Source organism: Mastigoproctus giganteus, chromosome 2 (assembly GCF_048544385.1).
Source record: "Mastigoproctus giganteus isolate SK-2022 chromosome 2, ASM4854438v1, whole genome shotgun sequence".
Lineage (NCBI taxonomy): Eukaryota > Metazoa > Arthropoda > Arachnida > Uropygi > Thelyphonidae > Mastigoproctus > Mastigoproctus giganteus.
Window position 1 is genome coordinate 240,658,407 of NC_143576.1, and position 15,076 is coordinate 240,673,482.

At 40.9% G+C, this 15,076-nt stretch overlaps 1 protein-coding gene across 1 annotated transcript in view; it reads left to right on the plus strand.

Annotated features, from left to right (window-relative positions):
• Nucleotides 1–15,076, plus strand: part of LOC150090304 (protein tyrosine phosphatase domain-containing protein 1-like) — a 79,693-nt gene that overhangs the window by 15,782 nt on the left and 48,835 nt on the right. Inside the window, exon 4 of the mRNA XM_090390255.1 lies at nt 14,563–14,678. Coding sequence (XP_090246381.1) covers nt 14,563–14,678 — 116 coding nt within the window. The remainder of the gene's footprint in view (nt 1–14,562; nt 14,679–15,076) is intronic.

Consider the following 15,076-nt stretch of genomic DNA (forward strand, 5'->3'; position numbering starts at 1 on the left):
TGAGAGGCCGGGAAGGCCACGAACGTCAGTTACGGAGGAAAACGTTACTGCTGTGAGGAAAATGCTTGACGAAAACAGGCGAGTGACCTACCAACAGATAGAGGATACTTTGGGCCTAAATGCACCAGCAATTCGTTCGATTCTGCAAGATCATTTGCAAGGTTCAAAACAAAGGCTCAAAACAAAGTTCGGGTCTGATGATGATGACGACACACCCGTAATTGTCAGAAAATCCCCATCTGTAAAGAAGAAAATGATAGCTGTATTTTTCAAATCGAGTGGAATTGTGGAACGTGTCATTTTGGACACGCAGAAGACAGTCACAGCTAAGTGGTATACTGAACAATGCCTGCCTAAAGTCATTGGATCTATGAAGAACCTGCGGCCAAAGTCAAGAATGGACACCTGGTACCTCCATCACGATAATGCTCGAGCTCACCGCGCCAAAGCCTGCACCGAATATTTGACCACGACAGGACTGAAACTTCTCGAGCACCCTCCCTACAGTCCAGACCTTGCTCCCTGCGACTTTGCACTGTTCCCGCATGTGAAAATGAAGCTAAAAGGGAGGCGGTTTTCCAGTGATGAGGACCTTCTACGGGCTTGGGACAACGAGTGTGCTTTACTCCCTAGTGAAACTTGGCAGAACTGGTTTAAAGATTGGTTTCCGAGGATGGAGAGGTGTATTGAATGTAGAGGAAATTACTTTGAAAAAATTAAATAAACAAAGCTGTATTGCAAAACTTTCCTAGTACCCTTTGTAGTAATATTTTGCCAACTTTACCTAAGTTTATTGCAACAAATAAACGAGAAGTTTATAAACGTTGCATATATAAAGATTATTTATTTATTTATTTATAAAACGCGTTCATACCTCAGGGTTTCACATCTGGTGAGTATGGGCTTGGCACACCCAGGGTCCTCAGCTAGATATCATCATTCTTCTCTTTCTTGGTGATTCCTTTCTACTTCTCTCTCTCTCTCTCTCTCTCTCTCAGGGTAATTTGTTTTTGGCTGTTGCAGCAAAAGCCTCAGGCTTCCTTGCACCATATAGCTAATAATAATAATAATAATAAATTCGGAAGAATGAAGCAACATGGCGGATGCGCAGAAAAGATGAATTCTCTAAGTACTGCGCATATCAAAATGGCTGCTTTACGAAGAGCTTGTTTTTCGTTAGATTTTTATTAAATACACAAATAATAATTTATTATTATTATTATTTTAACCTATCAGTCGCCGAAATTCTTAAAATTCTCGTATTTTAATTAAAATCTGGAATAAATAAGTAAAATATTATAAAAATGTAAGCGAATATTACTTATAAGGTACATCCAGTGAAGTGAACAAAATTAGTTTTATATATTATTAGTTAATTAATTAGCAATTAATTGTTAAAAAGGTAATTAGCTGTTAAAGTGAAAACATTCGTTTAATTTTAAACCTCGAGTGCGCCTGCAATAAAATGGGAACAACCTTTCTTGTTTGGTTTTATACGTTCAATATATTTTTTTAAAAAACTGTAGACGAGACGTTTCGATACTTTGTAATAACAACCGATATTGTAAGCTAAGCTTAAAATAAAAATAAATAAATATAAGATCGTTTAGAAAATAAAAATTTCCAACAAAAAGTTTGAAAGTCGTGCTAAATAATTTAAAATTGATTAGTAAACTTTATGGAAAATATATATGCTATACTATATCTATATATAACTGTTATGTAAGTGATTATTGATGATCGCTTGGTATACGTCAACGCGTGTACTGCTATATACCGGATGGTTTGTCTTCTTGGATTCAAAATATAAAGAAAAATCTACACGTTATGACAATAAGGTGCAAAGGAATTTTACATAAATTTTCCCCAGAAAAAAATTGCGTCTTATGGTCCGTAAAATATGGTAAATATGAAATGGTAAATATTGAAAATAAAAAATAAATAAATATTCCGCAATTTAAAAACTGGAACCATTACAATACTTTTGATTAACCAGAACGCATAGTAATGGTATTAGCCATAAGAAAATACAAACTACTGTATACATTTCACTCTTCCAGTTGACCTTCCTCACTCCTCCAGTATCCAGTTCACCTTTGAATTTATTCATACTGTCAGCCTCAACTACCTGCGAGGACAACTTCTTCAGCAATCAACGATTTGCTGGTTAAAAGAAAACTTCCTACAAATCTAAACCTCAAGTCCTGTAATTTGAATTTATGATCCCTAGTTCTGGAATTGCTTAGAACAGTGAGAATACCACCTTCATTCATTTTACTAATCCCTTTTAGAGCTTTATTAACCTCAATTAGGCAACCTCTATGGTGCCTGATTGCCAAGCTCTGTAGCCCACATAATCGGAGTCTTTCCTCTTACGGTCGTCCATCTCACCAATAGAACTGCCCATCTTTGATCTCTTTCAAGAAGATCAATGGTCATCAGCAAATTTTGACATCACGCTTTCTATACCTTCGTCGATATCATTTATGAAAAGGAGAAACAACAGTGGTCCAAGAACCGAACCTTGATGGACCCCTTTCGTGACTTTACACCAATCTGAAAAACACCCATTAATCACAGCCCTCTGCCTTTTGCCCTGCACCCATCTAGCAATCCATCTTAGAATCTTTCTTGTAATTCCAACACGTTCAAGGTTGTACAGTAAGCTTGTGTCCGGTGTGGAAAGAGAATGCTTCAAATCACCTATTGCAGAGATATTTGGGTGATCAATTAGTGCTTGCAGCCGACTAAATTTTTAATAGCCAAGAACAAGATTTTTACAATACTCGAAAAGAAAGAGCTTATGGGCAGAGCTAAGGTAGTGTTACCAACAACCCACCCCACCCCACCTCAACAGACTTTACTAACTCTCCACGGTTTCCAGAATGTGTCCTTGGAGGATGCGAACTGTCTCAAAATGTGTGAACTTGAGTGGTAAGTTGGACATGATAAATGCCATCAACCACTGAACAAACTTTTCTGGTATTGCATTGTTTTCATAGTATTTAAACTTTTGGAACTAGTAGACAACGCAACTAGCAGATTAACCTTTCAGAGATACTCCATCATACCAAAAGGTTAATCTGTTGTTTATCCGATGTCTCATCTTTTAAATGAATGGTAGATTATCCTTTCAAAAAAATAACATCACAAAAAGAAAGTCATTTTATTTAAAAGTAGTACAATATCAATGCAACTCGTTATGAAGGCAAAGTTTGTTCTTCTATAAGCATTAAGATTGATGGTTGCAGCTTAATAAATTGGGAAGTGGATGAATCTGTAATGACTGCACTAATTGATCAGTGTGACGCGACCTATCCTTAACTGTCACTGGCTGTTGCATGTCACGAGCATTTGATTTTTCTCCAAATATGCTATAGTACATTTATTTGGTACCTAACTAATTAATTTTAATGCCCTGTAGTCAAGGGTTGGGATTATGTATAATAAAAGAGGTCTGTAAAAAATCAACAGTCGTAACGCAGGTCAACGTTGTCGCAGCACACGCACAGGCCTGCAATCAGACGATTGGGACACATGTTAGCATCAATGCACTACGTAGGCGGCTACATGTATGGTTTAACACGATAATGCACCCCCAGGTCTTTTTCATTTTTCCACCCTGAGTGCATTATTGAACTGTTGATACGTTACTCTGGGGTTAGTGCTACCCATATGCAGTATTTTGCATTTCTCGATGTTAAACTTCAGTTTCCACCTCTCAGCCAATCTGCCCAACTTTTATAGATCCTGTTGCGGTAGCGTACTATCATTACTGTCATTAACAACCCTGCCAATCTTCTGGAAACTTGGACATTAATCCTGAAATATGTTCATCAATATCATTGATAAATATACAAAACAACAATGGGCCCAATACCGAACCCTGGGGGACTTCACTAATAGCATTAGTCCATGAAGAACGGTGTCCATTGATTATCACTCTCTATCCTCTCCCAATTCAGCCATTTCTTTACCCATAGCAACAACTTGGAGTGATATTTCAAAAAATTAAAACATTTCTTTCGTTACAGCCTTTAAGTTGTTCAATTATTGCTCTGAATGTCTTCTGATTCAAAATTTTGAAAACACAAAAAGTCACATGGGAAGATATCAGGGAAATACAATCGACACCTCAACAATAGTCACTTAAAATTATTGAAAATTTAAAAAAAAGAATGAAAAATCGTGAGCCGAACTCAGTCGCTGGATGACAAAGATAAGTTGGTTTTAAACATAAAAAAAAAAAATGTTATGTTATTAATATTACTATAAATTTGACTTCGGGCTGTTTGCTTGCCAATAATTTTAGTAGTTGATTATTTTTGCTAAACATCTTTTCAATAATTTAATTAAGAGTTATATTAATTTAGGGTAACAGTACTGTTTTTGAGGAAATGCTCCATTTCCCTGTTTTTGGTGTTTTCGAAATGTAGTCTTTGGGTACGAGAGCACACGTGAACTGCTCCAGCTAATAGAGAAGTTTCTTAAATTTTTTATTGACTTAGATTGGCATAGCGTAACTCGGAGATAATATTCGATACTGAAATACACTGTGCTGCCACTTTATTAGGTACACTCCTGCTGTGCACACAAATGGTTTGTCCCACAACGTTGCAAGTCACAGTTGTGGACATAAATGCAGCAGAACAACAGTTCTAGTATCAGTTAAGCGTGCAAACCGTAGCAAGAATGGGGAAAAGGAGTGATCTAACGGACTTCGAACGTGGCATGGTAGTAGGTGTAAGACGTGCTGGACAAAGCATCTTTGAAACGGCAGTTCTCCTGAACTTTTCACGCACCACAGTTTCAAGGGTGTATCGAGAATGGTGCAACGAACAGAAAATATCCTCTCAACGGCACTCTTGTGGAAGAAAATCGTTTGTTGATGAGAGTGTAGAGTGTAGAGTGTAGAGTGTATTTAGTGTCAAGCGGCACCAGGAGTTTCCCCCATCTCCGCATTGCTTTCATTGTAGGTGTGCCAGTTCACTGGAAGGCCAGAGATTTAAAAGTGTATGGATATTGTATGAGTGTAGTGTCGTGTACCGTTGTTCTTCTGGCCATTTAGCCGCTGGACCCCTGCTGAGGCCCAACGTTGTCCACACTCAGCCCCGTGGAGGCAGGCCAGGTATATCAGCATTATAATTAATTTCTCTGGCAGGTCCTGCCACCTAATTTCCTGAGATTTCAGTGGTTAGGACCTATTAAAAAAAAAAAAAAAAAAAAAAAATTTTTTTGATCTTTCGCGTGGCGGGGTAAGAGTGCTAGGATTTGAAAGGCCGAAACTATTGGCAAACAGTAATTTGGACATGATTAAATTTGGACGTGTAGGGCAATCGCTTGTGTACAGATAGAGTAGGGAAGGGAGACTGAAGACTGGGGGGGAGAGACAGAAATATGGAGTCAATAGGGAAGGCGACCCCAATAGGTGTCAGTGGGGCATGCCCATGCCCCACCAGAAGGAAAATTGGGGGTGGCGAGGAAGGGAGGAGACAAGAGGACAGGCACCTTCCCCCCCTGCCAGGGAAGTGGAGTGGAAAGAAAGCCAGGAAAGAGTGCCCAGCTCGGTCGCCAAATGGCGCACTGGCAGCAAATCTGCTGTTCAAGGTGGGGAAAAAGATATGGGTCCAACGAAGCAGTCGGAACCAGTTCCCCGATGTCATTCATTGGCTATGTGTCCATCCAGGTAGGTTGAGGTCAGTCACATTTATGGGTTATATACACAACCAGGGTAGTCTCGTGGAGTGTCTCTTTTGCATCCCGGATGGGTCTGGTCCGTTGATCCTGTTTCCATCATCAGGAAGGGTGGTCTAATGCTGCTTATAGTCCGCTGTTGTGGAAGTTTAATGTCTGCTACAAGGCGTACTGTGCCCTTAGTTCCTGATCGCAGAACAGGTTCTTCTTCTGGCAAAGAGTTCCTGTGCAAATCTGGTGAGGTTCTTATATTCTTCGCTTGTGTCCAAGAGATGATGCTCCTGGCCTCGCGGCACGTAGGTTAATCTTGTTATTAGATTTCCACGTAGGTCCTCGTAGTTTGTACATTCGTGCATGAGGTGGGTCCAGCTTTCCGGTTCGCCACATGAACAGCTGGGGTCTTGGAGGTGAGAGAGGTCAGAGGAGGATGGCTAGAACTGTGCAAGCAAACAGACGAGCCACAATGTCGCATATCACGTCAGAATACAACCTTGGTGCGCAGAACAAGATATCGCAACGGACCACTAGTCGCACTTTGTCGCGAATGGGCTACAACAGCCGACGGTCACATCGCGTACCTTTGTTATCAATGAAGAACAAGAGAGCACGCCTCCTGTGGGCACAGCAACACCAGCACTGGATTATCGAGGATTGGAAAACAGTTGCTTGGTCTTACGAGTCGAGGTTGCTGGTGCATCATGATGATGGAAGGCTCAGAATTTGGCAAAAACAACATGAATCCATGGACCCGTCATGTCAGACGACAATTCTGCAAGGTGGTGGGGGCAGTGTTATGGTGTGGGGAATGTTTTCTTGGCACACGTTGGGTCCATTGATACCCATAGGTTCACGTCTGAATGCCACATTTCACCTAAACATCGTTGCTGACCAAGTGCATCCGTTCATGTTGACAGTTTATCCTCAGTCAGATGGTTACTTCCAGCAGAATAATGCGACGGTGCACAAAACCCGTATCACTATGGAATGGTTCCAGGAACATGACAATGACTTTTCTTTCTTGCAGTGGCCCGCGCAGTCCACTGATCTTAATTATATTGAACATCTTTGGGACTAACTGGAAAGGGCTGTTCGCTGCAGGCCTACACCTCCGTCGAATCTCAAGGAAGTGTGTGACATACTCATGTCTGCATTGTACTAAATTCCTGCACAACGTTTTCAGCAACTTGTTCAATCCATGCCTAGACGAATTCAGGTAGTTTTGAAGGATAAAGGAGGCTCAACACGCTACTAGGCAGGTGTACCTAATAAAGTGGCAGCACAGTGTACATTATATATATATAGTGTTATAACTGCATTGGAATATAAGTTTACGGTTATATTTTGTATTTGAATTTTATTTGAAATCGAATGGAAATGACTCAGACCAGAACAGCAAAGCAAAAGGCTCAAACTAATGGGAGTGCTGTGGCTTAGGGTAGAACTGAGGGGGGCGGTTGTCCTCCGAATCACCATTTTGAAATGCACTGCTTGTTTGATGTTTGTGGAACAATCAGGAACGGAACATGATATTGCTAAGGGGAATGTAGTAGTAGTAGTAGTAGTAGTGGCATGTGATGCAAGAAAGCAAGTGTATGAGCTTATGCATCAGCCAAAAAAAAAAAAAAAATAATAATCACACCATTCCCTCCAAATGCCTGTCCAGTTCCTCCTTGAATTTATTCAACCTATCAACGTCCACAACGACGGATGGAAGTTTGTTCCAGCAATTAACCACCTGCTGGCTAAAGGCAAATTTCTGCACATCTGTTCTACATCTGTCTTTTCTTAATTTGAGTTTATGCCCACTTAGGTTCGTAATCTGAACAAGGGGAAGGATCTCATTAGAATTCAGCGTGTTCAACCCATCCAAGGCCTTATACACCTCAATCAGATCACCGCGCAGGTGCCTAGTCTCCAGCCACTGCAATTTGCAGAACTTAAGCCTCTCTTGGAAAAATTGATATTGTTGTACATGTTGGCACTGAGGATATGAAGAGTAGGAGACCGGCGGAGTTACTTAACAAGTACAGGTCAAGTACAGGCAGAATTCAAAAAAAGTCGTGATTAAGAGTCGAATTTGAAAGTGTCTGCAATTCTGCCTAGACACCATAGGAGGCAGTATATGATGAGAGCTTTGTCGATCAATTCATCTCTGGAGAGATTGTGCAAGGCTCAAGAGGTAGAATATTTTTCAGCGTGGTCTGTGCTTGTTAACAGGAGAGACTGCTTCTACAGGGATGGGATACACTTAAATAGAAAGGGTGCAAGAATATTCTGATGCTATTGAGGCAGTGTTAGGTGGGTCGGAAAACTGCTAACTTGGGGGGAGACAAGGACTAATAGATTAACAGTAGCCGCTGGCAGGGGTGAAAGTGATTCTTGCACTGCTTCTATTGGAATGCAATTGAGCAGCAGCCTGGAAAGCAAGTCAATGGGGATTTCCAGGACTGCTGGGAGTCATAGTGGAACAAATAAAAACGTGGGCTGTGTTATGGTAGCGAAGAGTAGAGACAGGTGCAGGTATACTTGCATGTACACCAAAGCTAGGAGTAAAGTTAATAAATTTGATGAGCTTGAAGTGCTAGTCAAGATATCAAAGGCAGATATTGTTTGGATATCAGAAACGTGGTGTAACACAGACATAAGCAGTGCAGAATTGGAATTTGGGGAGTACAATGTGTACTGAAAGGATAGACAGGACAGGAAGGGAGGAGGCGTTATGCTGTTAGTTAAGAAACACATAAAATCTAAGGAAGTGCATCCAATTGATGTTGGTGGACAATGCAATATTGAGTCTGTTTTGTGCGACATAAGCACTGGGAAAGGAAAACTGAGAGTAGGTGTGTGTTATAGGCCTAATGAATCTGATGAGTATAATGAACAATTGTGCAGAGAAGTAGAGTGGACCAGTAAATAAGAATGCCTTAATGGGGATTTTAATTTCCCAGAGATTGACTTGAATTTGTGGGTTGGTCACTTACACACTAGCAAGGCTTTTGTGGATTTATTGGATGATTGTTTTCTACAGCAGCATGTTAGAGAGGCAACAAGAGGGAGTAATATTCTTGATCTGATTATCAGCAGTGATTATTCATGCATTAAGAATCTGCAGATACATGAACCACTAGGTGGCAGTGATCACAGTGTGCTGAAGTGAGATTTACTCAAAGATGTTATTGTTGTTTGTTATTTGGTTTTTATGAGCATTAGCAACTAAGGCCATATTGCTCCGGGATATGCGGTGGTCATTCCCTGACCTTTCCGCATCCTCCATATTTGGTGGTGACGGGCTCAAACCCCGGTTTAATCAAGAAACGTGTGCTACGCACTGCTGCTCCTTCCCACCTGGCTACGGAGGCGCCTTTTACTTTACTCAAAGAGGTAACTACCATCAGGGGTAAAGGAAAGGGTTTTTGCTTTCGTAAAGGCGACTACGATGGTCTGAGACAGTATTTAAATTCTATACAGTGGGACCAACTGATGATGTTAGCAACAGCAAATTCAAAATGGGAAGAATTCAAAGAATTAATCTTGGAAGCTACTAGGATTTTCATACCAACTAAGAAATATTGTTCAAGATTTAGGCCTAAATGGATGTCAGGTGAACTAATGAGACATATGGCAGAGAAGAAAAATGCATGGGATACATATAAATTATCAAGCGACTCAGAAGCCTATGATAGATATAAGCTGGTCTGTACCGAAATTACAAAGGAGGTTAGGCAGGCAAAGGCAGATTACGAGAAATCTTTGGCAAAGGATGCAAAGAAAAACAGCAAAGAGTTCTTTACTTATGTAAACTCTAGAAGGAAGGGGATGAATCAGATTGGTCCACTGGATATCGATGTTTCTACTGTTCATGATCCTGCTCAGGTAGCTAAAAACAAAATGAATATTTTGCATCTACATTTAGACATGACGAGTTATTCAAGGGAGGGAATGCCAAAGGTGACTTAAACTCTGGCAGTGAACTAGATAATGTTGTAATAACTGAGAGTAAAGTGAAAGAAAAATTGTTGAAGATAATCATAAGAAAGGACCTGGGGTGGATGGTCTCTATCCAGTTATATTAATGGAGGCAGCAGAGGAAGTAAGCAAACCCTTAGCCATAATTATGAGAGCTTTCTTGGACTCAGGGGAGGTACCCATGGACTGGAGGTGTGCAAATGTGACCCCAATCCACAAAGGATGATCAAAGGGAGACGTAATTTTAAACCTCTTAATTTAACTTCTGTTCCAGGAAAATTAATGAAGGCACTGGTTAAAGAAGCTCTTCAGAATCATATAGACAAGACTGCAGTAAACGTTAAGACACAGCATGGGTTTGTTAAAGGGAGGTCTTGTCTGACCAATTTGATTGCATACTATGATGTAGCCACAAAGGAACTGGATGCAAAGAATAATTTTGATATCATATATTTGGATCTTAGAAAGGCTTTTGATACTGTTGCACATGGAACATTGCTGCACAAATTGGAGCAGTGTGGCATTGGTGGCAAATTGTTGCTATGGATAAAGGGATGGTTGAGTGGGAGAAGACAGAGATTGGTAATCAATGGACACTGCTCTTCGTGCACTAATATTATTAGTGGAGTCCCCCAGGGTTCAGTGTTGGGTCCATTGTTTTCTGTATTCATTAATGATATTGATGATGGTATATCAGGCTTAGTGTCCACGTTTGCAGACCATACGAAGGTCGGCAGGGTTGTTAAGGACACTTCTGACGCTATGCTGCTGCAACAGAATCTAGAAAGTTGAGCAGATGGGCTGAGAGGCGGCAACTGAAGTTTATCATTGAGAAACGAAAAGTACTGCATATGGGAAGCAGTAACTCCAGAATAACGTATCAACTCTGTAGTACTACACTGACAGTGGTAGAGAATGAAGAGGACCTGGGGGTATTTATGCAGGCAGATATGAAGTTTCTTGAGCAGTGCAGACGGTCTGCAAAGGTAGCTCATGGTGTCTTGTCAATGATATACGGGAATATTTTTATCGGGAATAAGGAGGTGATTATCCCCTTCTATAAGACAATGGTCATGCCCCACCTTGAGTACTGCGTACAGGTATGGAGGCCTCATTTTAATAAGGATGTAGAGCTTTTGGAACGAGTACAGAGAAGGGCAACAAGATTAGTGAATGGAACAAAGGGTTGCTCTTACGAAGGAAGGCTTAAGTTTTGCAAAGTACAGTGTCTGGAGACTAGGCACCTGTGAGGTTATCTGATTGAGGTGTATAAAGCCGTGAATGGTTTGACCATGCTCAGTGCTGATGGGATGCTTCCTCTTGCTCAGAATAAAAACCTGAGAGGGCATAAATTCAAATTGAGGAAAGACAGTTGTAGATAGAGGTGCGGAAGTTTTCCTTTAGCCAGCGGGTGGTTGATTGCTGGAACAAACTTCCATCTGTCGTTGTAGAAGTTGATAGCTTAAACAGATTCAAGGCAGAACTTGACAAACATTTGGAGCGAGTGGATGGGGAAATGAGAAGTTGCGTATATGTGTTTTTTTTTTTTTTTTGTCTGATGCTATATAAGGTTGCTTTCTTGCATCATGTACCCTTGCTAATGGTAATGTATCCTGAAATACGGTCATTGAATAACACAAAATACAACAATGGGCGCAACACAGAACCCCATGTGGACATGCGTTTTTATAAAGGGCTCCTTGAACGTCAATTCATCTCCTCCTCGTATCTCTGTGAAGAACAGTATCAATGCAAATGGACCAGATGTGTGTGTGATTGAGGTTTGTGTGTTTTCTGTTCTGGCCACGTGGCTACCCAGAAGTATCACTCACCTGGACAGATGATTTTGAGTACTCGTCCACACCATGGGAAGGTGGGCCAGTCCCAATAGTGCTCGTGATGTCTCAATTCGAGTCTCTGACCCATCTTATGTTGCCAGAATGTGGGTCAGATTCCTCTGGGGGGCCCATTCCAGGGAAGGAAAAAAAGGGCAGGGAAGGGAGAGAGAAGGGTTCCCGCGGCGTATTAAAAAAATTAAAAGAAAAAAAAAAAGAGAGGTTCCTGTGTCGTATTAAAAGAGAGAGAGAGAGAGAAAGAGAGATTCTCTCTTCCCCTCCCTCTTTTTTAATATGCCTCGTATTAAAACAACAAAAAAAGTTGAGATTTACTCATCTACAGCAATCATACGGCAAAATCTGTTGTTCTATAAACTTGTGAGGGAGGACACAGCCAGAAAGTTGGTCATAAACATCACATTGCAAGTCAAGTTGGGTTAGGGTCAGAGGTATGAATAACTGCTGTCATCTGAGACTGTACAAGTCTTCTCATAAAAGCTTCTTTTGCAAAAGATTGCAACGCTCGGTAATTATCAGCATCCTGCACCAACACTGACTCTTGACCAGTGGAAATATTAGCCACTCCTTCCGTAAGCCTGGCCCTTGAATTCCTATAGTTTGGGCATGGGCACAGTACGTGTTGTCAGTCTTCAACCTCTCCACACTGACATAGATCTGTTGTTGACAACCTAAATTTATATAATTTCATGTTCATCGAACTGATCAGTCAGCAGGTATGAAGTAAATATATCCTTACTGAACCAGACATTCTTGTTCATCAATGTGTAGGCCTCGGGGAAGAATTTTCTCGTAACACAGCCAACTGATGAAGTGTCTCATCTACATTGCCAAAGGGTTATTAGTTCATTCCAAATTCTATTACGCTCATGTTTGACATCCGAGTCTAAATTAACTGTGATTCCAAAAAGGTTCCGAGGGAATTTTACGTTTTAGTCTGTAGGTCAATCCTCTGTAGATCATGTGTAAGTCTAGAGGCAGAAAACCGCGCCAGGACCAAATGCGGCCGTTGAGACTGTGCGGCAGGCTTTCAGAACACTTAGTAATATTATTCTCTGACGTGTCATCAATTTAGCTTTGAACTTTACAATTTTGACTCTATGGAACCATGCACCTGCATCATAGGCCAGCACAGGGACAAACACAGCTGTATAGTAGAGCCTCAAGAATCGTCTGGAGAAGTCCCACTCATTTCGAGAAACTCCAACTACAGCATTGGCAAAGCGTTTAAATTTTGCACCAAGGCTTGACAAATGCGCCCCAAAATTCAATTTATGGTCAATAATAACTCCCAGCAATTTAGTTTCCGTGACTATAGGGATTTGAGCATTGCCAATTTTACACGTAGGTGGACGCCGGATGTCAAGTTTACCCCCAAGAACCATTATCTTGGTCTTGGAAGGACTTATCTTCAATTTATTTTCGTGGGTCCAATTCTGTAGGTCTTCTAGGACTATTCTAGCTGATGCTTCCAAGGCAGATCTTGAGTTACCGCTAAGAAGTACTGTTAGATCATCCGCGTAATCCATTATCTTGGTATTTTCAAATGTTCTCTTTATCCAGTCCTGTAACACCACGTTCCAGAATAATGGTCCTAAGATGGATCCCTGAGGTAGAAAATACGCGGAGATGGGGGAACCACCAGGAGCCGTTAGACCCTCAACACACCTTACACCTTACACCCTGAGGACACCCTCTAGAAATTTGACGCAGAATCTGGTTATGCTTGGATCTGACTGTGACGAGTCGATTTGTAAAGTAGCTCTAGACAAGGAGATATAACCATTGAGGGCATTCTGCAGAACGTAGACGTTCGAGGTCGCTGTCCCACCAAAGGGAATCAAAGGCACCCTTGAAGTCTATGAATATAGCCAATGTGTATTTGAACGGAGAGTTTTCAACATGGTAAATAAAATCTACAAGGGCGTCCTCACAAGATCGGCCTGGAGAAAAACCATACTGGTTGGACGCAAGAAGATCTTTTTCAAGGAAAAGATAGTTCAACCTTAGGGCAACTAGGCGTTCCAACAATTTCCCCAATTTGGCCAGCAGTGCAATTGGCCGATAAAATCTAGGCTCGTCTGGGGATTATTGGGCCTTTTAATCAATCTCAGAAGAGCAGTTTTCCAGAGCTCCGGAAAGTGTGCTTTCCTCCAAGCATTTGTTAAATAACTGTAATAGAATTTCAGGTTTAAGATTTGCAGTCTCCACAATAAATATATTCTCCAGCATATCCATACCCAGACATTTTCTTATATTGATCTGCTTTATAACTGTCTCTAACTCCGCAGCAGTAAATGGTTCCGAATAAGAATTTGATATGTACAAGGAGTTTGCAGAGCTAATACCTCTATGAATTTCAGTATCACAACCACAGTCATCAATCGGAAACTCCGAACCCCTTTGGGGACTTGGAGAAGAAACTTCAAGAAGGAATTAAGAAAGAAAATGGTGAATACATTATTATGGACTGTGGTACTATATGGCTCAGCAACATGGACACTAGGAAGAGAGGAGATTAGACGGCTAGAAGATTTCGAGATGTGTGTGTGGAGGAGAATGGAAAGGGTGAAATGCGTGGACAGAGTGAGTAACGAGAACATTTTGAGGAAAGTAGGAGAAGAGAGAGAGAACATTAGCAAAAGAACTAAGAAGACAAAAGAACTCTATAGGGCATGTTTTGAGAAGAGAAAGCATGCTAAGGAAAGTGATTGAAGGGAAGGTGTATGGGAAGAGAGCTGTTGGGAGAAGGAGAATTGGAATGATGGATTGGATGGGAAGAGGAAATTATGCAGGAATTTAAAGGAAAGCACAAAATAGAGAAGAATGGTGCCAATGGAGCTCTGAACCTGCCTGAGGACAGAAAACTTGAAGAAGAAGAAGATGCCTAAATATCCCGACTTCGTTCATTCACCAGTCAGTAACTACGTTTTCAGAATTGTACTTTCTTGTTATAACTTGTTTCTACCACTATGTTTTCCACAGCCCTCATATGTCAATATGCAATTATTATTATTTTCATTTATTTGCTTTATTTTTGCTATTTCAGATTAGGGATAAAATCGATCATCAATCTACAGCAACCGGGAGAGCATCCAACTTGTGGAGAGCCACTGGAGTGTTCCGGATTCACTTATGACCCTCAAATTTTTATGGAGAAGAATGGTAAGTACAGATTACAATACTGCAAATACTATAATTATTGTTTGTGAATGAGCTTTGTGTCTATATTGGGGACTGAGTGTAAAGACAAGTTACGGATGGTATTATTGTTAGTGTTTAGGTGCATCCACAACTTAGGCACGTTGTGCCATTGTGCATTATGTCGGTACTCGTGTGAGTGTATTCAGGCCGATTTGCATGTGGTGAGGATAGAAACTTGGAATAACTCATAGATGAAACCCTCCTCCTGAGATAATTTGACTACAGCCCGATATAAAAATCTTTAGATATAGTTCCAGTCTCTGAGAGATGTGAGAGACAAATGACGAAACCTTGTCTCACTACCACACTCTATGCCACACAGGAATTCAGCAGAAATTGAATTCTGGTCTCTCAAAAAG